We start from the raw sequence: 27674 nt of genomic DNA on the forward strand, positions 1-27674 counted from the left end.
CAAAAAAAAACCAAAATATAAAAGAATCAATGCTATATATCAATAGCGCCTCTGTCAGAGGAAAAGTAGGTGGGCTTTTTGGCTGATCTGCATGAGAATACATATCTTCCATACTGTTCAATTCCAGCTTACCAAAGGGTTAAGTATTCCACTCAGGAGCTTTCCATTCTCCTGTATAAACCTGTAAAGCAGACGAGAAGCAGTGTGTGTGTCAATGAGGTATGTGTGAATACACACCCCAGTAAAGAGGAGTGTACATGTAGACAGAACACCTTCAGTCTTCTGTCTCCTGTCTGTCTTACCTCAGGGGAGAAGCACCAGCTGCCTTAAAGTATTATACAGTTTTAGCCTTTTTCACCAGGGAGTGACACGAATCACCACAGCCATGGGGAAGCAGGTAAGACAGAATCAAGAAGCATTTGGTGGTAATGGAAGTTTATTTGGTGCAAAGTCTTACATTTTGTTTCTGCTGTACCTAGAATCAATGCTAATAATCTCAGGCTAAGTAATGGGGCGACTTGAAGTCCTCTTGTAATCGACAATAATGATTTCAGAATATCAATCATGGCACATTAGGTGTCCTACCTGGATTCTAATTTAGTCAGTGAGGAATCAACACACTGCAGTCTTCATACATGAACAATAGTGCAAAATCAGGAAGACACATTAAACTTTATGTGTAACTCATTTAGTTGATCCAAGTTGATCCAAGTAGAAAAGCCAGACACGCTGCCTTGATAATATGTACACTCTTATTTGCACATGCATCACATCTGCTGACAGCTGCATATAGCTCTGATATATCAGCTTCCTCATAAAACAGCTGCTGGAAGAATTATTCATTCCGCATTTCCTGCTCACAGGAACAGGCTTGTTATCATACTTTTGTTTTCCTACTCTTTTAGCTTTTCTATCTTTACAGGATCGTTTATGGTTTTTAATTAGCAGGCCTTTTCTCCTCATATTTTTTGTTTTGGTGGGAACCAAAGTGATGCCATGTTTTTCTAAGAGAGAACTGTATGTGTGCTTTTGCCAAATAACTCTGGTGAACTCATTTGGGTTTTCTGTTTTTTTTCTTTATATAAGCATCTGGATGTGCTATTCCTTGCTTCACTTTCAGAAGACTGAATCAAACTTTTGTTCTTTGGTACTATTCTTTTTTATGCCCGAGGCAACCAGTATTAATATTTCTATCCTTTTACAGAATTATGAACTGTCCAGAGAAGACAGTTTAAACAGATTATTGTATCTCAGTGCTTCGGATGTCTGGTGATTTAGATTTGTTATCTGAAACTCACTCTTGATGTCATTACATAGCTCTGGTTCTTCAATCTTCATTCCAAATGATAAACAAACCAGAGTCCACTGCAAACCAGAGTCAGCAGTGCCAGCTCCACTTGCAGCTGTGAGTTCTCTGGGTCGGACTGTTGTGACAGGGCAAGAGCTTTTTCCAGGTCGATCTCATTGTCAGAGCCAATAGCTGTGTGTGGAAATGGGGTCTTGTGAGGGAATTGGGTGCTCTAAGTGCATGTGCACAGTCACTTTATGGGGATTTATCTTTAATATGGAGAAAGGACCAGGCCCCATTTTCAAAGGTGCAGGGTTAGGGTAAATCAAGCACAAGTTATGCTTATGGTAGGAGCAAATCTATAGGAAATGATCCACTGTAACATTTTGTGAAATCATGGGTACACTCTGTAGCTGATTTTATCAGCGATAGCACTGCGATTTTTTTTTGTCCCTGTTAAACTCCAGAGAATGTGCTATACCCGCCAAAACTGAGGAATGCGTCCTACGCTGTCTTGAAGGAATGCCGTGTTGACTTGTTGATGGAGAGTAAGTGAGGATATTTGGTATCGACACAGTGAGCCAACATTCACAGAGGAAGCAGAAAAAGCAATGACTCTAGTTTTGAAACTTTTAGGGAGAGCTGTAACACAGCAACGACAGGCCTTTAAGGTCTATGTGCTTCAAAAAAAATCTTGAGATAATCATCAGCAGTGCTTAATGTGCCAATGACAGTGTCAATAATGTGTCAACCTAAGCAGATAGTCTTATAAAGAAAACATCCATGAACCCACATTCAGCAGACCCAGATCCCAACAGCTGGGCTTCCGCCTTTGGCTCTAACAGTCTCTCTCGACACAGCACACCACAACAGATGTTTACACCTCCTCCAGCAAAATCTTAGAGTATAGACTTTAGCTGAGCACTGTGATATAGTGTGTAGCCGAAAACGGAGGCACAACACTGTCTTAAGCCTCTTTTTAGGAGAGCTGAGAAAGAAACTTTATATCTGACTGTGTTGCAGAGGCGGTGTCGTTAATAGCTGCTGCTGTTTGTAAGACAAGACTGCATTCAGAGGTTGGCTGTTACCACATGAGTGGTTGAGTGCTACACCAGCATCATCTCTGATAAGATAAGCTCAGAGTTGGTGGTAGATTCCTGATAAAGCTGTGACAATAGCTCTCTACAATAGATCCCACAGAAGCTGGAAGCAATTACAGACTCCTCGAAGTAGTAAAGAATGTAGCAGCCTTTCACCGCACCCTTTCAAAAGGATACATCTTTTTTCCCCTTTTTTTAAAGGGAAAAAACAAAACCCAAGACTTTTCTGTGATGGGGCTGTGGCATGGACTAAACATAACATATGACCTTGCTTTTCCAAAACCCCTTCACATATTTGTTTCGGTGAGAAAGCAGCAGACGGTACAGTTTTTCACTGAGCTGCTTACAATCACAAAGTATAAGGTAAATGATAAATGAATTTCTTTTGGCCTTGATTTTTTTATTTTCATCTTCTGTCGTAATTCACATATTGTAATTTCATGGAAGTCATCTCATGAGAGCAAATTGAAAATGACCATTGAACCATATTCTGTATGAGCCGAATAAGGCACATTAAACATTGATGGTGTCTTTGAAGCAATACTCCTGAAGAAAACCATGCTGTTCAGTTTATACCACTATTTTAAACTAAATCCAATCCAACCATGTAAGATAGAAGTATATGTAAGCTTTATATATTAAGAGATGGAAGAGAGGACAACAAGGGAGACAGCTGATTCTGCTGGTGCCATAACTGTGAACACATTAATACCACAGGAAGCAAATCAGTTTCAGGTCAGTGCCCATGACAATCCTATATGTTCTGCCAGCTGATCATAAACCATGCTAAATGCATCTAGACATAGACTTCAGAATGTGATATACAAAGAAGGCTGGATCTGCTTCCTTTACCTGCATTAAATTAAAGACTTCTCTTGAAGGCAGAAGATAAACTGCAGTCAGTGTTAATTGGCTTTGTTGTAACATGTTCATCCGTTTGGGTGATGTTTGGATTGATTGTGAGTCACTTTTTTATGGGCAGCATGCCTTGAGAATGAAAGCAATTAAAATCCTGAACTTTTGCCAGGATGAGGGCAGCCTTTGCCCTCAACTTATTGTTTATTGGCAAAAGGAGGAGTGCTCTGCACTGTCCTAGTTAGGAAAATAATTATTGCCGGTTAGATCGCTGTTTGCAATGAAAAAGACTATCTTGATGCCAAAGCACATGCTAACTCAAGTAGGCATGTACTTTCAGACTTTAATTACTGTAATTTCTCGGGGTTTGACAGCAAACATGATATTGTAAACATATTCTGTGTTGTGTTGCCCTTCACTTGTGCGTGATCTATGATCTGCTGAGTGTCATTTAGCGAGCAGAGGAATACAACGTTTACTGAGAGGATGTATAGCTGCGTATTAAATGCAACGATGGAGCATAGCCCTGGAGACTGGTCCCATCTGTTCGAGGCCTGCCTCCGTAGTTAGAAACTCATCAAAATTTGTCCCCCAAGGTTTATGCCCCCCCCCCATTGTCTCCCCATTTGTTACCTCTTTGTCTCATTGCTGAGAGGGTGGGCAGTCAGGGGCAACTGCTCAACCCCTGAAGGGGGAGGATGATAGGCCCAAGCATTAATGGAGACAGTATCCGTGAAATGGCCCAGTGGAAGTGACGCTTCCTGGACATGATTTATGCTTGCATGAGCATACGGCTGGGGCTGGGGTTGGGTGGGAGCTTTAGCAATGAGGGAGGGTGTGTGGAAAGAGACCAGTCGGGATGCTACTGTGGGTTTTGTTTGTTCTCTCACCCATGTGCTATTGAAATAGAGAGCTGAGCTGTCAATGGGAGTTGCATTTTACACCTGTGTTTTAGAAGATCACTCTGGATGGTAGCATGTACTGTAAGTCAGTTTTACTTCTTATTTCTTTGGCTCCAGAATACACAAGAAAGATGCAGTTCTAGTTGTTGTTTGGTTGCTTTAGCCTTGTGCAGTTTGTCCTGCTAACCCAGTAGCCTTATAGGTGTCTACTCTACTCTATGATTTATTTTATGTATCAAGTATGTTAACATGCATATTCTAAGATGTATTTGTTTAGTATAAGACAAGTTTTCACTTAGAAAGTAGCTAATAACCACGGTGAACTGTAACTATGAGTCACGGTGATGATGCAGTAAACAAATCTCTGCTTCTCCCTGGGAGATTTCTTGTTACTTTTTCAGCAATCAAAGTTTATGTAACATTACATTTCATAACCTATTTTGTTCCAACTTCTTATCTGCCTTTTCGGGAGGGCATATCTGTCCCTTTGCAGGTCTTTTTCCAATTAATGCAGCTTGATGTACCAGCCATCATCCAGAGAAACTGCCTCAGGCAGCAAACGGCCTTGTTTAATGGGGATGAATATTCATTTATTTTGAATAATTGTTTCGACAGTGCTGTTAATTATTGATAAGGGAATTCATTTACAGTATATTTTAATGTATTTTCTGGTGGCAATCTTACTAGGATTACACAAGAAATATCTGTCTTAAACAAATCCTACATAACCATAATTGTTCTCAACATTGCTACAAGGTTTGGGCGCAATTTTATCAATTCGCTGAATTGTTATTTTTCTTTTTTTTTTCATCGAAGCTGATACATCACGACATACTTGAGGTAAAATAGTTTTTTTTACTTGGGAGTTGAGCTACTAAGTAACAGAAATACACAAAAACAAACATGTTTGATCAATTTTTGGAGAGAAAGCCACAGAGGATTTATGTGTCAGACTGGATCGAGGATTTTCAGTTTCCAGAGGGCGAGTTGGGTACTGTTGCTAAAACCACAACCCAGACAAGTTTTCTTTTATGGAATGATAAAAACAGAAACAGACAATTTTCCATTTGATGTTTATTACAGTTCAGAGAAGGGCGTGACTTTGGATTGACCCGAGAGCAGCATGCCATTTTCACTGGCATCAAATGTCAGAGTGACTCTAAAATCCATGTAAATGCCTCGAGTTTTATTGCTTCTTATTACACTGAAATGAATCTCAGTGTGAAAGCAAGCACTAAAGTAATCTTTATCAAAGGCAATTTATAGACAGGTTGTATTGCCGTGGGCAGGGCAATAACAACTCCTTTTTTTATTTCCTTGCTGCCGTAAATACCAGAGAGGTGGTGTACATTTAGGAACTGATGTAAGACTAATTCAGCTTTGCTTTCTGTATGTTTTACATAGAGAATTGATTTGGTGTTTACAAAGCCATTAGCATGCTGTTAATGTGTGCAAAATGGGCCAAGCATGGGAGCCACACTAGAAGTCGTGCTTAATTTGCCCATTGTTTCTCACTGCCTCTCAGTTAAAAGAGTTTAGCTGTGGTCACGGGAGGAGAGTGACCTCTCTCAGGTATTGTTGTCTGGCTCACAGTGTCTTTACACATTCTGTTTCCTTACAAAATGCAGTCAACTTCACTTTGGCATGGGATGTTGGAAGGAAGTGGGTAGTGACAGACAGCAGTAGGCTTGACTGAGAAACAAACAAGCTGTGAAGAGAGAGCCGAAGGTTTGCCAGTGAAAAGATTAGAGTGGCATTTTGCTCAAGAGCCAGGATGCATCGTTGCTCTTGCCACACTGCCATGGCAACGGAAGCTTTATGCTTCCCTCGCTGCCCCCCAGAGTGTTCAGACTGGACCAAAGATTCATTTAAAGATCTTGAGATTATTCAGGTTGACCCCAACATTTACCCTGTTGCCCATTTACAACATGAATTGCATTTCCCTAAATCCAGCTGCATGAAATAGGCATTTGCTGTCATGTCTGATTAATCCCTCATTTCTGTGGCTTTCTTTTAAATGACATGTAAATGAGTAAGCTGTAGAAAAGTCTATTATAAATGTGCATGTAACCTTAGCGGAGCTTCTCTACAATCCCATTCCATCCAGCTCCAATTTGTCACGCGGGGCACCTCTGTTCCCTGGTGGCCAATCAGGAGTGTTTCCTTGGTGGCTAAAAGCAGCCCCTCACCACCTCATCGTCACATGTGATTGACAGCCTCCCATAAGAAGGAGGGGGGTTATTTACCTCTTCATGTTCTCATGGGACTAAGTTAATGATCCCAGCCAACAAAATAAAACAAAGAGGGAAAAGCCTGAGAAGTCGGCGCCTGGTTGAATCATTTGGAGCAGTTTCGGCTTCCTTTAGAAGGGATTAGAGAAGAGGAGGCTGTGTGAGGAGAATTTCAGAGATAGCAGCGAGGCAGATGAAGCAGGAGAACCCTGACAGAAAGTAAGAGGTAAAGGGAGGCTTCTGAGGAAAGCTGGCATTTTTAGAAAACTCTCTTCTTGGGTTTTCTTTCTGAACTGATGTGTCACCCTGACTGAGGACTGTTTGGTTGACTGACAAACAGACTGTGAGGTAAGATACACTCTGGATGACACTTGAAAAGTTCCCTGAAAGTCTCTTTTAGACCTTATATTCAAGCTTTTGGACAGAATTAGTGGACTAAATTATACACGTTCCACAGGATTCTGCATACTTTTTCAAACTGTTTGATATGGAGCAAATGTTTTCTTGGACAGGGGAATGGATGTAAACAAATAACACGGTGATGCTGCTTCCATTCCTGCGAATTTTCTCAGCAACACAATTGAAATACTTTCACGCTCCATTGCTTATGCTTCCATGCTGCACATTATGCTGACCCAACCACTGGATTTGCATTGGTTCTCCTGCAAGATATTAGCACATTTATGTTCCTTTTCATGTCAAAATTTGCTGTCGTGTACCCAGGAATCTGAGTTGCCTTACTTCCTGTCACATTACCTCTCATACTTCTTTGAACGCTGCAGGCTAAACTGAAACACAAGGACTCCTGGCAGGGGCTTTGGCGTAATCCAAATGAATTCATGCCTTATGCTCTGTGGTTTTACCTCTTTGTATAAACATTTGACTTGCACACAGATAGCATTTTTTAAAAACCTCATACCTGATGCTGCTGACAAGGTCATTTCAGGTAATGTCCCCCTCAAACCTAATGGTTTAACAGTGAGCTGAGAAACTGATCAAACTTCATGTGATCAGCTTCTCTGTAACCGTGTCAGCCTGCACATGTTTAGCTCTGGGAGCATTTTCCATGCAGCTGAGGACTGGTGAGAAGATGCCAGCAATCTGAAACAACTTTCAACACTTTCTGAGACAGCTGTCGCAACCTCGGTGCTTTCCTGTACGTTTCCGTATCAGTGAATGTGTCCACATCGAGAAGCAAAGACTTGTGATTGCTTTGAGAAATAAAAACAACTGACAGCACATTAATGCACGTCAGTTTAGCCATGATGGAATTTACATTGGGCAACTGACAGAGCATCACTCTTGCCCTCTCCGGAGAGTATAATTATAATTGACTCCTATATTTGATTTGGCTTTACTGAATCTTGCCTTAGGTGTGAAAAACTTATCCAACTTCAATAACAGTGACTAAGTTTGGTGAGAATAATGAGAAGCCAGGTCAAATTTTGACTGAATATGGTCACACAAAATGCAGGTTTCGTGGTGTTCCATTCCACGCGTCTATTTGAGCTTAACAACAAAGCTTTGTTGAGAATTATGGCAGCGCGTCATGCCCTGATAGCCCTGAGTGATACATTAAACCTGCAAAAGTCCTGCCCCTTTCATATGATTGGCTTATAGAACAATTTGCATCCCACTACATCGAAATGGGATAGTTCTGAGTTAGAGCAAAGAAAAAGGTGGTAAGTTTTGATCCTCCTGTGGGCTTAGAGGAGCGGCTTAGAGGCTCAGAAACTCCAAGAGAGTTAAAGAGACAAGTCGCTTTGCTTTGAGTTCAGACCATTGCACTGGATCAGCTTTTCAGAGCCTAAATATCAACACTGTCTGACTTTAAAGGTGGCTCTTTCCTTTTCCTGCTTGTTTATGGCTAGAATCATGAGGCAGGTAAGTTAGTGGGTCAGTCTGAACTCGGTCTGTATTTCATGTTACTGCGCATCTGTGTTTTTCTACTAAAACAGTGAGTCATGCGTTTCCAAGCCTCTAGGCAGGGATCTGTTTGAGTGCCTGGGTTTGTTTGGCTGTGTTTTTTTTCTTCTTTTTTCTTCACGTTTTGAACCAGGGATAATACTTAGGGGATAAGATGACTAAGTGAGAAGACAGGGGGGGTTTATAATTAAACAGCGCCAGAAAGAGTGGGTGTAGACAAAGTAGATTTCCTGTGTCAAAGCACTCATTAAGTGTATGCTTTGTAACATTTTCAAAAATGCGCACTCCTCCAGGTGTTCTGTAGAAAAGAAAATGTTAGCTTAATGCTTGTAGTTTAATTCTAAACCTTATTTTCAAACATGCAGCGACAGTAAAGCTGTCTTCTATCTTTTCTTGATCAATAATATTTTTTCATTCATCATTAGTCAGAGGATAGGAGCTCCTCTTGTGCACCAAGGAAGAAAAACCACCCTGTGGTTGCCCTTCTTAATAAGTAACATGTCCTTGCGAGGAGGAATGTCAGACATCTCCTGTCCACAGCACAGCTCCTGATCACTAGTGTGACTAATAGATAGCAAGCTGTCACCGTGGCAACACATGTGGGGGTCATGTGTTTTTGGGGAAATATTTGAACAAAACCTTTTTTATGATTGCTTAAATAAAGTCTGCATCACCTTTGGAATGACTGTAATCGAATCAGTTGCTATATGTCCCTTTGAACTGTTCTTGGTATGTTTCTGAATTCGTGCAGAGAAACTTGCACTATGCTCTTATACTGATCGGCCGCACGATGTCGCTCTTTGAGTGTTTTCTGCAGCAGTGGAGTATTCCTAGTCTATGACGTCTGCTAATTACTTGGACGACGACGGTGGATAAACAAGGGCAAGTTTTGACATTTTGGGGTTCTAATTCAAAGCTTACATCGATATATATACATATATATACATATATATATATATGCTCAGCGATACATTTCCTCCATCTGGCCCTGTGCGGAGCAGGTTAGGATTGCATGCTTGGAAAGTCACATTATGCAAAGTTCCTGTGGTTGTGGAAAGGATACGGTGTTTTCCCGCTGATGCCACCTGCCAAGCCGCGGAGAGGAAATGAGAGTTCAGTGCAACTTCTGATACTGACCTGGATGACCCGTGTGGCACACAGACAATAAGCCTTTAAAGCAAATACTGGGGGAAAGAACTTGTTTAACTGCCCACTAGACCTCTGCTTCCATGAAAAATGTAGTATTACTCACATTATGAGCGGTTCTTGCTCTAATTAGAGATAGTTTTTCAACCACCCCCTTTTCTCAAGAGGGACCCTCCAGCCAAAGCTTTTATTGTCCCAGCAAAAAAAAACTTATGGCCATTGCTATTATTCTGTATATGCCATCATGTTTGACAGATGTGTTTTAGATTAAGTTGCCAAGATGTTTAGTTTAGTAATTAACATGTCTTCTAAAACAATTTATACAACGGCATCGGAGGCTGTTAGTCAGGGCCAGGCTCCATTAGGCTAATCTGTGTAATGTGTGCAACTGCAGATCAGGTAGATTTGTCAGTGTAATCAGCTGGCTTGTGCCGCCACAGCTGTAAATCACATTAGGCCTGAGTGGGCCGCTGCTGAGCTGGCTGCTGCAGGGAGCTGCAACTGGCCACACATTGGTCACAGCTACGCTGTGAAGACAGGATTACAGATAAATATGTTAGGTGTCAGCCCCAGGAAAGAAGACAAAGAGCAATCGCACTCTTTCAGACTCTGAATAGTCTACATGGTTCAGAGCTATCATTAAGGGTTATAAAAGACCATAACCGAAAGGATTAGAGAGTGCTTGAACAGGAAATTGCCTTCATATCTGTGATTCCGTAATTGTTTAATCTCTAAATGACCTATTACTTTCCTAATCAAATAAAACTCAAAATGTTAACTTACTACCCTGGTTCGTCTTTTGAGAATGAATCACAGTTAAGTGCTTGCATCCCCATCTATCTGCTAATACTCAGTATTAAGCACCTTGACCTCAGCCCTGAAACTTTTAAGCCGATAACTGCAATTAAATGTCAGTGCAAGTTTTGCACAAAAAGAGGGCATTGTTACAGTTCCTCAAACAGTTGAAGAAACATTCTTGTAAAAGTTACGCACAGATAAAATGATGACTTTGTGGTTTGTTTTTAGATTTCACATGTGATTCTGGGTGTTAGTACTGTGAGACAGCCTATGCAGTTTCCTTTGATGCTCTCAAGCTTATCTGATTGTTGTGGTTAAGATCAATTATCTATGGATTTCTGTGCTCATTAACACGAGGAAAGTTTTAAAGCAACAGCATATAAATTCACTGTATAAATACTGATGTGCTCCAGTTGGTTTGGGTTCGTCATATGGTCTAACACGATAATCAGGCTTCATCTATACAAAATCACTGACTGTAGCCTGAAGGTAAAATTTTGCATGTGACTTTGCAGCCAAGGGAAGACTGCTTCCCTCCGTCTCATAAAATGACTGCATAAACTCCCTTGCTTAAAGAGATTAAGAAGCAGGACTATTTCAACATAATCATCATATTCTATATTTCTTTTGGGTTTCCTAAAAGATTTAACCTTGTGTAAGAGAATTATTTTCCAGTTGGAGAGAGTATAGAGAGCACTCAGGGGAAACCAGTCACATTCCCCTCCCATGAATTGTAGCTTGGACACCCATGTTTGTATGAACTTTAGTTCAGTTTTTACAGTGTCTATCTGTATCTGAGTATAGATAGTCACTCTGGAGACTCCTTTGAATGACAGGAGAATCAAAACGGAGCTCAGCATGGGGTTTGTCTGGAAATAGAGGCATATGGTTAGCAGATGGTACCATTGTGATTCCTACATCTGGGCTGGCTGGGACAGATGTGAATTTCGCAGATGATGCTTTATCACGTTTGGCTTCATTTGTAGTCTTACAGCGGATGTTAAGTGTCTTTCTAGTTTTCCTGAGGGACTGTGCAGTTGTTTTAAAGTCTGTAAAGCCATATGGTTTTGAATTGTTCCATGTCATAAATCAGAAACATTTCAAAGGGATTGCTCAATGATTCCACATCACCTTGTTGGTTGGATGTTGGGGGAATCTCAGACCTCTGTTCTTCCTGTGTCTGTGATTGTGTTTTCAGTTTTTAGACTCCCTGATGGGAATGCCAAGAAAAGTTCCAATCCACGGCATTGTGCTGCTTAAAGCAGTGGGACAGTTGCACAAGGAAGCCTGAAACTGATCCTAATGCTCTGATTTTCTGAATGGGCAGGGCCGGTTGGAGACTGACCTGCCTGTAAGGACGTGGGCTCTGCATGATCCCGTCCCTCCGCTTGTTTGCTGATTTTAACTCCCTCTCTGCTCCACAGTGTTGTCTGCTCTCCCTCTTCTTCCAGTGCTGGCCAGAGCTCCTGCTGTAGGTGGAGCTGGCTTTCCTGGAATTGTCGGGCAACTTTTCCTGTTGTGCTTGCTACCTCTTGCTCAATCTCTTGCTTAATGACAGCTCTGCAGCAGGATTACTGGGGTCGCGCAGACTTGTGACATCCGGATGCATATCTCTACAGAATGATGGAGTTTCTGACTGATGCATTCATTATAAACACATTTTTATGATTCCGTTCAGAAGTTTTTCTTCAGCAAAAATGTCTCGGCAGTGCAAAGTGGGGCGAAATCCATCGGTGGGTAAAGTAAACTATGTATGAATGGGAGAGCTTTCAGGAGTGTGTAATGTACTTGGGGCTGTAACTCTGTTTGTAGTGGCTCTTTGCCACAGTGTTATTTTACAAGCTTTTTGTAAGTTCAGGATATTTTATACTGTAGGTGATGACATCAGAGGATTAGCCTCTTTGCATTGTTTATTACACAAAGCTTTATTCACTTTTGTATTTAGGACAGTCTGCTTGAACCAGTAGCCATTACCAGTTTGACAAGATCGGCAAAGGCTATAGGTTGCAGTTTTGCTCATGTGATGTAATTTTGTTGTACTTGAAATCATGTGAGAGTATTTGAATATTCTGAGAGAATGCGTTAGAATGTCAACTTTCAAAGAATATTTGTGATGAAAGGCTTTATGTTTTACACGTTTTGTTCAAGATGGACGGTGAACAGATCATGTTTTATCCACAAAAGCAATTCCCAGGCACCTGCATTTGTCGCTTTGTGTGGAGACGAACAAAATACCACATAAACAAAGGCCCACAGATGCATCCCAGTCACAAGAGACAAGTGCAACAATTGCTTCTTGTCTTATACAGTACAGCGGGGTAGCCGAAAGTCTGAAGATTTGAATAGAACGGGAAGAACAAACCCAGGTCTTTTGCTCAGGGGTAATTGCTGTATCCTTGCAACTTCAAAAGGCTGCTTGTGCTCGACTGTCCTGATAATGAGCTTTTGCCCTCTTCACACATAATGAGTGGAGGTAGAGGGTTCACATAGAGAGAGACGCTGTGAGCACAGTGTGTCCACTCGCAGCTGGGGTGTCTGACTGGCCGGGAACAAAGGCTTAGTGTCTGTGATGGTGTAGAGCCCCAGCCATCAGCAAGCAGGCCAATAGACTTCTGCTTGGCTGAGTTGTCAGTCCTGACCGGCTGGCTCGCCTGCGGACTACAGTATAGAAAAGAACACATGCAGACTGTTTTTGTGCCAAATTAAATGAGCCACCGCTGCATTCTTTAAGTTCAGCCAAATAGACCCAGTATAAGTTTATGCACTATATGCAGGCACATGTTTTCGCTAGTGTTCTCTTCCTCTCTTCTTTCATTTTACAGTTTGCTTCATATTTATATCTCCCCACAATATTTACATAATATTTAGATTTGTATTCAGCATGCAAGAGAAATCAATTGAAACTCAAGACAGAGATGAATAATTTTGTGTTTATTATCATAGATATTTGATAATTATCACAGAGTTCACATGATGCCTGTTTTATTCAAGCTATGTAGGCTTCATGTCTGAATCTGGACAGACTATAATGTTGCAGCCTAATAAACATGCTAGACTTGCTCTTACATGTTTTATTATTTAATCTCCTTAATAATAAGCAACTTAACTTTAATAAGCAACTATTGTCTCTTATTTAAGGGGTGTCTACAACCTCCCAGGGTTGAACTTCTTTTATTGTTGTCATAATTTTCTATTTTGTCTCTTTGTCATCTTCTCAGATAGCTGATCAGCTTCCCTGGATTTCGCTGACATTCCAACTTTGTTTTGCCTGAAAATGGAAACGCTGGAGTCAGAGCTGACCTGCCCAATCTGTCTGGAGCTTTTTGAGGACCCACTGCTCTTGCCTTGTGCTCACAGTCTTTGTTTCAACTGTGCCCACCGAATCCTGATCTCCCACTGCACCCCCAGTGAGCCTATTCAGTCCATCAGCGCCTTCCAGTGCCCAACCTGTCGCTATGTCATCACTCTCAACCAGAAGGGCCTAGAGGGACTCAAACGCAACGTGACCCTGCAGAACATCATCGACCGCTACCAGAAAGCCTCTTTAAGCGGACCTAACTCTCCAAACGAGACTCGCCGGCAACGAGCCGTCCCTGATAGCAAAGCCATGACATCTTCCGCCGACCGGGTGCAGTGTCAGTTCTGCGAGCAGGACCCGCCACAGGATGCTGTGAAGACCTGCGTCACCTGCGAGGTGTCGTATTGCGAGGAATGTCTCAAGGCCACCCACCCAAACAAGAAGCCTTTCACTGGCCACCGACTGATTGAGCCCTTGCTGGACTCTCATCTGCGAGGGCTCATGTGTCTGGAGCACGAGGATGAGAAGGTCAACATGTACTGTGTGACGGATGAACAGCTGATCTGTGCATTGTGCAAGCTCGTTGGCCGACATCGAGACCACCAAGTAGCAGCCCTCAGTGACCGATATGACAAACTCAAGGTAAGCAATGATTTATCGTTTGAGGAATGTTTGAGGTGTTATGATGCAAGCGTTCCCACAAGTATTATGCTGATGGAATTCAAGTAGGATTTCTGGATTTATCAAAAACCTCTTTTCAGCTCATTGCATCTCAGTACAACAGGTACACAAGCTGCTGATGAATATTTCAAATTTCCATTTTATGATAAACATTTGCACTGGTGCTGCATGATTTTAGCATCGTATGATCCCAATTACAAACTGTCTTCTGTGTGCACTTTATCTGAAACAAATGCTTTAAAGAAGCACACATATATGATCTGTGACGTTAAAAAATGCAATGCAATTTACAGTGCAAGTTGAAACTTGCAGCGCAGTTTGAGAGTTTTTTTTTCCGCTTTGGACACGATCCACTTCTCTTACAAATTTCACAAAAGCCAGCACTTTTGTAGTTTTTACATATTCCTGCTGAAAAGCAGACACAAGACTCTCATCTTGATGGAGGCATAAGATTATACTGCTTTATGTTAGTTTTATTGTTGGCATCAATTGTACTGCTCGTGTTATATTTAAGTAAACCTAAAGCGGCACTTTACAAACATTATTAACTTTCTATGATAAACAGCAATAACTACAGAAAATTGCTTCTTTGCACGGTTAGACTTGACTGTAATGCGCTGTGTTGAAGGCCGCTCTCACGGTTTCAGGTAAAGTGGAACTGCTCACTTTCAACAGCTAGCCTGACATCAATAAAACATAAGATGATGCTGTTGGCCGGGGGATAGAAAGCTTTCACTGCTTCCTTTTCATTGTAAATTTGAATGAGCTGCCATCGCAAGAAATTTTGCTCACTCACTGGGCATCTTACCATAGCTTCAGCATCATCTTAAGAACGTTTTATGGTCTAATATAAAAAGGAGCAGTGCTATGGAACTTTATTGTGGAGCCTTTGACACAGGGATAGTAAGTTAACTGTAAACGAAGGTTTCAGATTGTTGGATGAAAAAATTAGCCCCAGTCCTTCCTAAATCTTATCCGATAAACTGCATGGCAAAGACTGCATGAAAAAAGTATGCCCTCTCCTTCCATCAGCGCTCACAGTCTTCATGCATGACTCACTAAAGGATGGATTTCTGCATCATGAATAAAACTCCAAACCCTTTCTGTGCCCATCGCACATTCTTTCACAATGCTTGGTCACAGTGGAATTTGGATGCACACAATTTTTTGCAGCATTTTGGGACGTTAGGTCAGAGGACTCGTCTTAACTTCTCTCCCTTGTCTGATCATGCTGTCGTTGGGCAGATATCTCCTGGCCGCTTTCCCTCTGTGGGGCGTGATCTTTCACACCAGGAGGCAGACCAGGTGATCGACATGATTTCTTTAACTATGCGATCGGGACAGGTTTGTTGTATCCATCTGCCACATCCTGAAAGTTGTTTTTTTTTCCTTTTAAAAATGAGGCAAATTAAAGTGAAAAATGTTCTGAAGAAAGGTGGCGATGTGGTGGTTATTAATGCACCCGTTATCTCGTTTAGCTTTTGAGTCTCTTGTGTATTTATTATGTCATCTAGTCGTTAATGTCAACATTAAAGTCGAATAACATCCTCCAGATGATTAATGAAGTAAAGTTCAGGAGGTAAAATGTACAGAATCCACTTAATCTTCTACATTGTTGCAGCTATTTAATGTATGATACATTCTCTCTGTACAAAAAGATTAGCTTATTACTTATGTTCAGAATTCACATGCTTGGTGTCCTTTTGTGTGTTGTATTCCACTTATTCACATATTTATCATTGAACCCTGTTGACCCCCATTATACGTTGTTATACTTCCATTGTTAGAAGCCTTCGGTGAAAGTGGAAATGGAAACTCCAGTCCAAAAGAAAACAAAAAAGATTTTTCTTATGTCATACAGGACAAGACCCAGGCAGCATGTCGCTAAGCTTTGTGTTAGCTTCCATAATTTTTCTAACACTTTTAAAGCCAGTAGGCTGCGCATTTCTTTGAAAGTCCCTTTGATCTGAGCATTTTGCGACGCAACCCTGGTTTGGCACCATAGCTGTGATTATTTTCTGTCAATATATTACGATTGAAGATCAGAGGAGTGACTGCAGCGTTAAGGGATAAACTCAGTTCTCCAGTCAGTCACAGAGCTATAGAAACAGAAGGTAGCCATACCCCATAATTCAAATGAAATCATTTAAACCACAGAGAGAAACAAGTCTAAACAAATGCAAACCCAATAAAAAGTGACAAGGCCACACTCATTTAAATAGCCGACTTTCCTGAATGATTAAAGCATATGAAATCCATGGTCAGATACTTGTTTCTTTTCCATATGTCATACTTTCACATGACCTTGTGTCATAATTTTCCAAAAGTCAGTATTAGAAATGAGCATCTTGGCTGTATCCTTGGCTGTATGCAAGTATCCTGCAAGGTCAGATGGTCAGTTGATGGTCAGTACATCCCAAATTAATCAAAAATATAAATTCCGGTTGACATACTGTGAAAACCTAACAGTCAGTAGACTGTAAACATTAATCGAAAGCTTTTCAATAGATGCAAATATGCGTCTTTGCATCTACACCATCCAATATATTGGAAAAGGTAATATTGCATTATACTATTCAAGGCATATTATGTTGTCCACTGGATGCAGATATGTTGCATAAAACATTTGATGTGATCGATGATTGTTATTTGGGTGCAATCTCTAATTCAAATCTAATCCAAACCATTAAGATTCCAAACTGATTTGGAATCAGCCTTCACTTCCTCTGATGACTCTTTTCACAAATTAACATTTTTATGTGTCAAAGTAGGAAAAAACGTATTTGAAAGATATTTTCCAAATTCCAAATGTCTAATGATAGCAATGAATCCAAGTATCACTACTTTAAAGCAACAATGCTTCTTTCATTAAAACGAATACAAGACAGCAGTATTTGTAAGATCGGTCTTACAGTGGGTGTGAGGGAATCCTTAGGGTCCTGTTGACTGTGGGTCATTGCTTCCATATTAGGCTTGTTCTAGCACATTTTGCGAATGTTTAGTCGATCAGATTACTATTTTGGGAGTTTGAAGTCAACTTCTAGAGCTATTAGTTGTGTCCCTGTGGCCATTCCTTAGCATTTTTTATGTTGTGTCAGTTGTCCGGCTGGAGCAGTCTGCTGCTGTCGGGGGAATCGTGTTTGCGACGGTGTTTTTTTTTTACAATCTTAGTTGGGCTGTTATGTGCCAGACCCCAACATATTTCTGTGACAAGAAGATCAATGCTATTTACCGCACCTATAAGTGGAAAATCCACACTATGTACTGTACTTGAGGTTATTCTTACAGTAAAAACCCACAAGTCCAAATGAGCATGTAATAAAGGACAATTGAAGAGCTGAGTTAGCAGGGTGTACATGGAGTACAGGTTGAAATAAAACTTAAAACTCCAACAAAAATGACAGATGTGTAACTGGATCCGTGCTGCTCACAGGATGAAGTGGCAGCCAATGGATAAAATGTCTAATGTTGAAACAGGATAAAACTCTTGGTCCTGACAGTGACCTTTTAGGACTGTGAGAGGAAGGAAGAGCGTCTGGCCAATGCAAAGGTGTGGGACCAGAAGCATTCCCACACGAAAGGAAGCTGCTATTCTTTCCTCTCATCAGGTTTAAATGATTTTAGGAAAGAGACCACATTGAAGAGAGAGATCTCTAAACATGTGAGGAAGATTAATGTTGTTAAAGGAACTATATTTTAGGAGCACTGGGTAAATGAGTACATCAAAATGTTTGCAGAGATGAACTCACACTGCGGTTCATGTTTCCTCTCTTTTCCATTTGCTCTTTATGACTTTATTAGTGTGTCTCTTGACATAGAGAAACAGTTGAAACACTGAAGTCTTTAAAGTGCATACATTTGGCTGCATTTGAAGGCAGTTTGATTAATATGTTATGCTCCTTTCTCCACTTTCGAATTTTGAACTTTCCTCACCTCCACCTGCAGCGCAGCATCTGAAATGGCTTTCATTCCATTCTTTTCAGTATGAATAAATCATATTTATGGGAGCAGTACAATGAAACCTTTGCTATTTTGGTATACGGTGACGCTCTTACCTTATAAAATCACAATGTGAAACATCTAACATTAAAGTGGTCTCACTGCTGCTTGCTTCGAGCTTTGGATCTTTCCTGCCTTCTCTTACTGCTTTGCTCTCATCTTTGACTCTTAAAGGTTTTCGTATTAGACCAGAATAAATCTTGCATGATGCTCAAAATGATATTTTTGGCATCTGTGAAATAATTTTTTTCAGGGAGAGAGTTTTTTTTTTAAAATTGTTTTAAACACAACTTCAAATTATATTAATAAGCAGAACATTAAATCCATCTTGAAGATCTTGAAGAAAATCTCTTCAATGAGCACATTTATGAATGAACAGAGTTTGTTGCTGTATCCAAAAATGCAATTCAAAACTCTACCGTGCAGATAGAGACAGATTAACGAGATCTTGCAACGCTGCCGCCTGCTCTTAGTCTGAGATCATTTAAGATGGACTGAGGCAAAGTAGAGTGATGAATAGAAATGTGAAATTCATTGTGAAAGTTCACGTCCTCGACTAAAAGAAGAGCAGCGTACAGTTCAAAAGCCAACATCTGTGATAGGCACTATTAATGCTTAACAACATGCAGGTTTCGGAAAGAAATATGCAGCCACGAAGACCGTGTGTTTTTTCAGTAAAGGCCGAGCTTATTTCATTTTTAAGAGCCTGGCTGTCCAGCAGTCCAAACCCGTCACCCTCTGAAAACATTTACCACATCACATAACTTAAAATATAGCAAAAGAGGCCCTGAACTGCTGCACACCTATAGTCTTATATCAAGCAAAGCTGGCGATGTTTTGGTTTTAAACTATAATATTTATGGTCCTCGTGGTTCTCAAATTCTTCAAATTCTACCAGAATGTTTTTCAAACGCAGTGGTAAAAATGTCACATGAAACATGAAAATATAATATTTTTTTAGATGTCAATTACAGAATTCTTCCACTCCTTTGTAACTGATAGAATACTTTGATTTAAGTTTGCACCAACTTTTGTTTTGGAAGAATATGAATATTTACAATGTAACAGGACATTTCTCACCCCCAGATTAAACCATCCTCATGTTACCCAATTACAGTGAGAGATTAAGTGTGAAACATAAGCCTTTGATCCCAGTCAGTGATTAACACAGCCTGGGTTTAGTTGTCCAAATCACTGGCAGATGCTCCGCTAAGCTCCATGGCCTCAGCAGGCAGTATGGTGGGATCTTTGGCACACCACAGGGAGGACTCTGGGGAGCTTCATACTAATCAGAGCCCAAAAGTGGACAGTTGGATTCAGTTGCAGCATATACTCACTACATTTGAGCCTGACATGTCTTTACTGTATGCTCTCATTCACCTACTCAGACATCTCTCCAAGGTTTATTGGGCAGTTTGACAGTGGAAAGTGTGTAATTAGATATTCCCTTTCAATTTTGTTTTGCAGCAAGCCTTGGATTCCAACCTCAGTAATCTAATCAAGAGGACCAGTGAGTTGGAAAGCTTGATGGGCAAACTCATCCAAACCTGCCAACGTGTGGAGGTGAGATTTTTAATCTGTCTCTTCCTGGGTGGATGTTATTAGCTACTGAGGCAAATTATTACCGTGATGAATTGCTGTATTTGAAAGCAGCATTTTACAGTATCTGCTAGATTAAGTTTTTTTACAAGGATATGGACTTGTGATTTAGTTAATATGGTAGCAAATTAAGTATTTTCAGAAGACTGTAAATAGTAGTTTACAGTCTTTGTGTACTGTTGGTATGTTGTTTTCACCTCACTATGAAGTTTCAAGGGCTTTTGTTAAAAGTCAGCAATAAATCATGTTTTTGTAGATTTGAGTGACACTTTAATAACCTTTAATTGCCTGTGATCATAAATGTGTTTTGAGCAAATAGAGAGACTCTTAACAAGGCCAATTGATTGTTATTCTGCACAAGGCAGAATTATCGTTTAATTAGATTTCCTGGCCGTTTCTGTTTGCCTATTATCGATTGTGCTACTCATGATAAATGCTGTGAAGAATTCAAACTTGCACATATTTAAGCGTGCTGCACAACATTCATTCCGAGCAAATAAATGGTAGAAACACTATCACACTTATCTACAGTAAACCTCTGTTCTGTCCAGGTAAATGCATCGCGGCAGGAAAACAAGCTGCTGGAGGAGTGTGACTTGCTGATTAATATCATACAGCAGCGAAGACAAATTATAGCGACCAAGATAAAGGAAGGAAAGGTATTGTTTATCACCTTTTGTATCAATATAACCTTTGTTTGTTTATCACCTTGTCCGTGCCAATAGCCTTGTCTCTCCAAACCTGAGCAAGATGATCTTTTTAAAACTGCAGCAATAAAAAATCGCTGTTAGTTGGTAAAAAACTATGTATCTTCAAAGTGTTACTGCCTAAAGAGAGAGTTTGTAATATTTAAGCAATATGTTTTTCTTCTTACAAATGAGAGTCTGAATTAATTGGTATTTCACACACCATTGCTCAGCTCAGCACCTGAGGGTTGAGTTGAGCAATGGTGTGCGGTGCCCGGTTTGACTATTAACTTAAGGTGGCTAATGTTTGCTGTGTAGGGTTCATACAGTCTTAAATAAAAAAAAAAAGAAGTTTGTTTTCAATAGTTTCCATGTCTTCAAAAGTATTGAAAAAAGAAAAGTTTCAGACTTTTTTGGTGAAACAAAGTCTAATTTCTAAAATTCTCAAATAAAATGAGCAGAGATAGACACCATGATCTTACCTCTTGCATTGTCTACCTTTGTGTTTAGTGAGTTAGTGTTTTGGTCATTAGCATCTTGGTTTTTGCACGTTTTGAATTTCTTGGAAACTCATGCTCACTATGCAAGCACATACGGCTGTAAGGACACTATGGGTCGATGTAGCTCAAGTGGTGGAACAAGTTGCTTCCTTATAACGAGGTGTGTGGTTCAGTCCTTTCCATATGCTGAAGTGTCTTTCGACAAGATATGTATATGTGTGTATGGAGGAATAAGAAATACACTGTAAATGGTAAATGGTCTACACTTATGTAGTGCCTTTTTTATCTTGCTTAGGTCTGTAACATACTGGGGATCGAGCCGCTGACCCTCCAGCTGAGCCACAGCTGCTCACTAAAGTGCTTTATGAACTTAACTAATGTTAAAAGGTGCCTTATAGTACAGATAATTTACCCTAGGCTAGCAACTTTGCAGTCAAAAGTGAAAGCTTACATTAAATAGGACCATCCTTTTACAAAATGAACATAAAGAAAATTGTACTGAATAAGTAGGGTCATATATTCACAGACGCCAATCCTTCAGCGGCATCAACCCCGGCGTGCTATCAAAGAAGGCATTTTATAAGTGCTTTTGCTTCAGTTCACTTTACAGATGTATAAGCAAATTCCATCTTTTACCTACAGTTTATGATTTTTCCATATTGTTTAAATCCAACGGTTAGCAAAGCCCCGCAAATTCTGTGGGAGAGGTTGAATCAGACTGGGTTTCATGTTGCCTAAAGCTTCAGGGTTGCCTTCAACGTAGATTATGTGATACAGCGAAAAAATTTTTTAATTATTAGTATTTTTCTATTCGGTAATAGGACTCAGAAATATTGTTTCTGCTCTGTGTTGCTCACCGTTTTACCATTGCAGCTCACACAAAATGCAGAAAATTGGTATCATTGTGATTTGTGTGAAGTACAGCCCACAGGACTACTTTTTTCAGGTGATTATTTGCCAGCATAATTGCATACACAGTCAGAATATAATATAAGTGTTATCATTTAGATTTGAACCCTTTTGATAAACTTTAAATTGTTTGTGCTCATGTCAAACATAACCCAACAAGAAAAAAAAAGAAAAGAAATGTAGAATTAGTTTGGCTATGGAATTTAGAAATGGAAAATGTATAAGAACCCTTAATAAAATGGTAGCAAAGTCTAAATAGATAATCTTTCATAGCTAGTTAATTAATAATTGATAGTTAATTCCAGTAACTCCACAAACTGCATCACTCGTCTTCACTCGTTCCGCCTTTACTCTACATTTTAGCATGTCTCACATAACATTTTCATTTGAGGACACAAGCGAAAATAGAGCACACTTTATTCGGAGACATGTTTGCTGTATGAGGGTTCTTCTGCTTTCAGTCAGACTGCCTAATGGTGATGTTTTCAGGGAGGCCATGCTGTCCTCAAGCTCAAAATTATATTTGTGTGATTTACATGAAGGGATTTGCAAGCTTTAAAGAAAACATGTAAATACTTTAAAAAACACATAATTTTCCTCTTACCTTACATCTATGTAGCACTTTTTGTCAATTGGTCAGCCAATAAGCCAAAAATGGTCGGGTGCCTGCAACTGCTCATTCTTTGTTTGAGCCGGACTAGTTTTTCGGCAATTGGTGAAGTAGACAGTTGGGATGGGAAGGCCCAGATTCCAAACCAGGTATTTCAGGCAGCTCAGCAGCAATGTCTTCTGCATATGGGAATAACTCAGTTTAGAGTTGATTTTGGTCTTTCTCATTGACATATTGTTCATGTGCAGAAAAAGCTGTGTAACCCACTCTTAAATTTGACTGAATGGGGGGAGTCTAAGGAGATAATAGATTTAGAAAAATCTTAATAGACTGGAATACATCTATAAGAGGTGCTTGTGGCCATGGACACGTCCCCTCACCTCACCATATAGGCTGATGTCTGCGGTTTCAATTCATCAGAGGGGTCATGGATAGGTTGGAGTTTGTTTTCATCTCTTTGGCTCAGTGTAGACCCAAGAACAGTTAAGGCTGACGTTTCGGCTTAAGATCAACTTTGATTGGTAAGGCCAATGATTAGAATTTGGGTTTCAATAGAGTATTTATTTTATCATGATTACAGTCAGGGTTATCTTTATGAAACAGTCAAAAACAATATATTAACTTGTGTTTTTAAGAGAAAATCATTGCAGTGTTTTTATAGAGCTAGTTTAAACTTATTTGCAGGCTCCTTGTGCTGTTAAAGTATACCACAGTGTGTTCCGTCGTATTGTCTTCACCATCAGTAATCTGCTCTGGGGTACTGCATCTGTCTCTCTAAATCTGATGCAAATGCGCTACGCCTTTTGAATTATTTCCCTTCCCTCTTCCCCTGTTAGATGTCTTTAGAGAGCTGGTGGCAAGCCGCGCCATGTTCAGTGAGAATAAGATCAGCCCTGCTTCCTTTGATGGCCCTCTCCAGAGGAAGACTCTTTCCTTCCTCACCTCGTGCCTCATGACAGGTTGTGAATTTGCTCTCAGCTGCTAAGCCAGTTAAGAGGATGTGGTTTCTCTGACAGTGTAATGAAGGATGTTTCACAAGTACACCTCTAATGCAAGCATAGATCAGGATGACAGAAAAGTCAGATTTGTTTCCCCCTGCAGGATTTTCTAATTTGGCAAGGTGAAATCCAGTCCAACATCTGGCAGGTTTGCTCCTCATAGATTATAGGTTATTTACCAAGATATTCATCTTTTTGTATCATATTTTCTGCCCAGGCAGTGAGACTGAGGAAGTTAGCGCAACAGATAGCCAGCTGTAAGCAGTGCATCGAAAGGTCCTCCTCTCTTATCACTCAGGCTGACCAAACCCTCAAGGAGACTGATCACACTCGCTTCCTTCAGACGGCTAAAAGCATCTGTGAGAGGTAAGAGAGCCATGAAGGCCAACCTGAGCAACAAAAACAGGAGATACAGTCGAGAGGAATGTTGAAATCCCCTAATGCGTGTTCTTTATCACAGAGTGTCTATGGCAACGGCGTCATCTCAAATCCTTTTACCAGAAATTAACCTGAATGACACCTTTGATACTTTTGCTTTGGACTTCACAAGGGAGAAGAAGATGCTAGAAAGTTTGGATTACCTCACAGGTGAGTATAAAACTGAATATTCTGTTGCTTGGCACAAAGCTTGTATGTGACTTTTTGCTCTTTTTTATCTATTTGCCAGACTTTAGAGTTATAACTTTATTTTTTTCTAATTTTTTTATTATCTTTTATTCAGAACATGCACTTAAAATCCAAGTCCCTGAGTTATGGATTCCTACAATTAAAAGACTATGACTGTGATGGAAGCAGGCTGTTTATATTTCACTGTTAGTTAGTGACAGAAAAATAAAAATAAAATAAAAAGCTCACTATACTGGGCTGCAGTCGCTTTATTTTCTGCTGAATGAAACAGGTTTGATTGTTTATGTTTGGTTCCTGTTGTGCAGCGAGAATTTAACTCTGCATGGGGTTTGTAGTGGTAATAGCTAGAGGAACTCCAGAGCATATTAATTACACTTGCCAGACTAAAACACATAAATGGCGCTATTTATCCATCACTGGTCCCCAGAACAATTTTTTTTTTGGTTTGTCATTTTGATGTTGCTGTGTGGAAGACTAAATTCCACTCAGCTCTCTTTGGACAACATTAGCCTTTTGTTTTCCTTTGCAGCACCAAATCCTCCAATAATCCGCGAGGAACTATGCACAGCCTCATATGACGCGATCACGGTTCACTGGACATCAGACGATGAATTCTCTGTTGTATCATATGAGCTTCAGTACGCCATCTTCACCTGCCAGTCTAATGTTGTCAGTAAGTCTGTAAAATAGCTTTCTTACAGGACTGCTGTACGATGTCTGTGTTGGAAAACATTGAGAGTTACTGAGGAATTTGAAAGGGATTTCTGTGAGGGCCTTTAAATTGAGGGCTATGTTACAATATCCAAACATGATATTGTGTTGCAGGAGCAGATAGTTATATCCGGAACAAAACAATATGTTATTTTGTGACAGAAGGGACATAAAAACAACAGTCAAGAGGATTTTCATCCAGACGCACATCATACAAAGGGTTTGATGTTGTCTCCGGTTTGAAATGAGAAGCAGGCTGCTTGAATTGATCCCCCTTAAACAGTCACAACATGCTCAATCAATCAAATTTCTTATCCGCCTCAGTGCTCCATGCAAACTCGCATGAGTGATAATGAGACTGTGTTTGATCAGTCAAAAATAGCAGCGATAGATTGAACCACTCCCACAGATTCAGCTAACTTAACAGTGTCCGTGAAGAATTTTCTGTTCTTTGTCAGTGACCATCTATGTGTCGTCTCTGCAGGTTTGTGTAACTCTGTTGACAGCTGGATGATCGTCCCAAACATCAAGCAGAATCACTACACTGTGCATGGACTCCAGTGTGGCACCAAGTACATTTTCATCGTGAAAGCCATAAACCAGGCGGGAAACCGCAGCAGTGAACCAGGGAAACTCAAAACCAACAGTATGCCGACATTGTTTACTGATTTACACCAGCTATGAATCATCAGAGATATGTTAGTGAATCTAATTTACAAACTAACCTTCATTTTAAGGTCAGCCATTCAAATTAGACCCAAAGACCGCTCACCGGAAGCTGAAAGTGTCTCATGACAACTTGACAGTAGAGAGGGACGAGACAACATCCAAGAAGAGCCATAGTCAAGACCGCTTCTCCAGTAACAGCAGCTACGGTGTCACAGGAAACGTGTACATCGACAGCGGCCGCCATTACTGGGAGGCTCTGATAGGAGGGAGCACATGGTAAAAGAAATGTGACATTACATATCGAAAATTGGAACATTTTGCTTTATTTTGATCACGGCTTTCAGATTTTGTCGTCTTATTTTTCGCCTTTCATTTTTATTTCCAGGTTTGCCGTGGGGATTGCTTACAAGTCCGCACCAAAGCACGAGTGGGTTGGCAAAAACTCAGCCTCCTGGGTGCTGGCTCGCTGCAACAACTCGTGGGTGGTGCGGCACAACAGTAAGGAGATTCCTTTCGAGCCTTCGCCACACCTGCGGCGTCTCGGGGTGTTGTTGGACTATGACTCTGGATCTCTGTCCTTCTACGACGCTGTTGGCTCTCAGCACTTGTACACGTTCGACATCACCTTCGCTCAGCCCGTTTGCCCTGTGTTCAACGTGTGGAACCGATGTTTGACAATCCTCAGTGGACTGCCCATCCCCGATCACTTAGAGGGGGCAGACTACAACCACTGAAGAAATTTGCTCGACTGGAATTTCTCTCTTGCATCCAAAAGGAGCAGACTCCTAAGCTGTGATGACCACATTTTAAATGATGGTGGAAAGAGACGGGGGGGAAAAAAAGAAGACTGTAGCCAAATGAGATACAATGGCCTTGGTCTACATTCTTAAGAGAGCTTTTGTTGAATTTCATTGGAATTATTTAAAAAGCCACAATCAAGCAATTGTAAATATTTTTCCTTGCTTTGCACAATTATGTTTAGTACTCTGCAGGGTGGTTTTAGAGGTTTGTTTAGAATTTGAAATTCAAAGATATGTTTTCCAGTGAGCTCAAGAGAGTTTCTTTCTTTCTTCTTTTTTATTTTACAGACTATTCCACTCACTTTAAGGGCAGTGATAAACCTGTTAGTACAAGTAACAAAGGGACTGTTTAGCTCACATGTTTGTGGAGCATTGGTTTATAGACTGTTAAATGTAATGTCTTTTTTTTTTTTACGTCATAGCACTTTGATAAGACAAAACTGTCACAATGAATTGTATTTCTAAGCCACTTCTGCCATTAAGCACTTGTTTACTTGTTCCTTGCTTTGAGGGAACAGCATTTAAGTAGATCCAATAACAATAGAACAGTTTCACTCACAGCTTCTAAATTGAACTCAATCATTTCATCAGTTTTGAAGTATTTATTGTCTGTAAATGTTTCACTTTACTTTAGAAAGGTGGGATTATTCATCTGCTCACTACAGCAGTTTGAAAGCTGCGCCTCATTTTTTTCAGTTAAGCTGCTTCGGCGAGATCTAATAAAAGTGACTCCATGTGATCACCGGCGTGACCTTCTTCTTTGCTTTGTGGTGCGCTGCTATAGCTACAAAAGGGTCTCGCTGAGATGATAATTTCATACAATGCAATACTTGTTGTTTACACCCATTTATTTTGGATTTGTCATTCATGCTTGAACAAGCACGGTGAAAAAGGAAAACACCACCAGCATTAAGAGAAGTGTCCCTTTTTTCTTTCTTTTTTTGTTGAACAGGACCCTCTCTGACCTACACTGAGCCAAAATACTACCTCTGACAAGATTCACCATGACATGTCTTTTTGTACTGGAGTAATGTGGCTTGATTTCTGCAGCGTCTCCTTTCAACAGAGATGAGGCCAAAAAAAAAGAAAAAGAAAATCTGAACTCTCTATGACCTCCCCGTGAGACACCCTGCAGACAAAACTGTAATACATGAGCACCACCTCCTCCTCAATGTGATGCCACGGTCCTAGATTTTGAGATGTCTTCATTTTTGTGTAAAAGCAGCTAAATCCTACAGAGATTAGGTTTGAAGTAAACCTATAATAAAATCACATTTCTAATCTAGATGATCTTTCATAAACAGCTCTCTAGGTTTTATAATGTATATATGTATATTTGTA

At 40.3% G+C, this 27674-nt stretch overlaps 1 protein-coding gene across 4 annotated transcripts; it reads left to right on the forward strand.

Moving 5' to 3' along the window:
- The first annotated feature begins 276 nt into the window (after positions 1 to 276).
- mid1 (midline 1) lies at positions 277 to 26357 on the forward strand. Of its 4 annotated transcripts, none has more exons than XM_072396973.1 (11): positions 4127 to 4226; positions 13465 to 14186; positions 15471 to 15530; positions 19692 to 19787; positions 20375 to 20482; positions 23744 to 23892; positions 23987 to 24114; positions 24683 to 24826; positions 25349 to 25510; positions 25602 to 25809; positions 25919 to 26357. In XM_072396973.1, exons 2-11 carry the CDS (start codon positions 13521 to 13523, stop codon positions 26265 to 26267), a joined length of 2070 nt encoding a protein of 689 aa, XP_072253074.1. In that variant the 5' UTR covers positions 4127 to 4226; positions 13465 to 13520; the 3' UTR covers positions 26268 to 26357. The 4 variants fall into 4 exon arrangements, with proteins under 4 accessions (XP_072253076.1, XP_072253074.1, XP_072253075.1 ...); XM_072396974.1 differs by lacking the exon at positions 4127 to 4226 and adding an exon at positions 6517 to 6724; XM_072396972.1 differs by lacking the exon at positions 4127 to 4226 and adding an exon at positions 8079 to 8260.
- The last annotated feature ends 1317 nt before the right edge of the window (positions 26358 to 27674 follow it).

This window comes from Leuresthes tenuis, unplaced genomic scaffold (genome assembly GCF_036924035.1).
Source record: "Leuresthes tenuis unplaced genomic scaffold, fLeuTen1.0.hap1 SCAF_12, whole genome shotgun sequence".
Taxonomy (NCBI): domain Eukaryota; kingdom Metazoa; phylum Chordata; class Actinopteri; order Atheriniformes; family Atherinopsidae; genus Leuresthes; species Leuresthes tenuis.

Coding starts and splice junctions, on each gene's coding strand:
- mid1 (XM_072396973.1), top strand. CDS start 13,521: ATGGAAACGCTGGAGTCAGAGCTGACCTGCCCAATCTGTCTGGAGCTT. Junction 23,893..23,986: donor GCTAAAAGCATCTGTGAGAG/GTAAGAGAGCCA, acceptor TCTTTATCACAG/AGTGTCTATGGCAACGGCGT. Junction 24,827..25,348: donor CTGCCAGTCTAATGTTGTCA/GTAAGTCTGTAA, acceptor TCGTCTCTGCAG/GTTTGTGTAACTCTGTTGAC.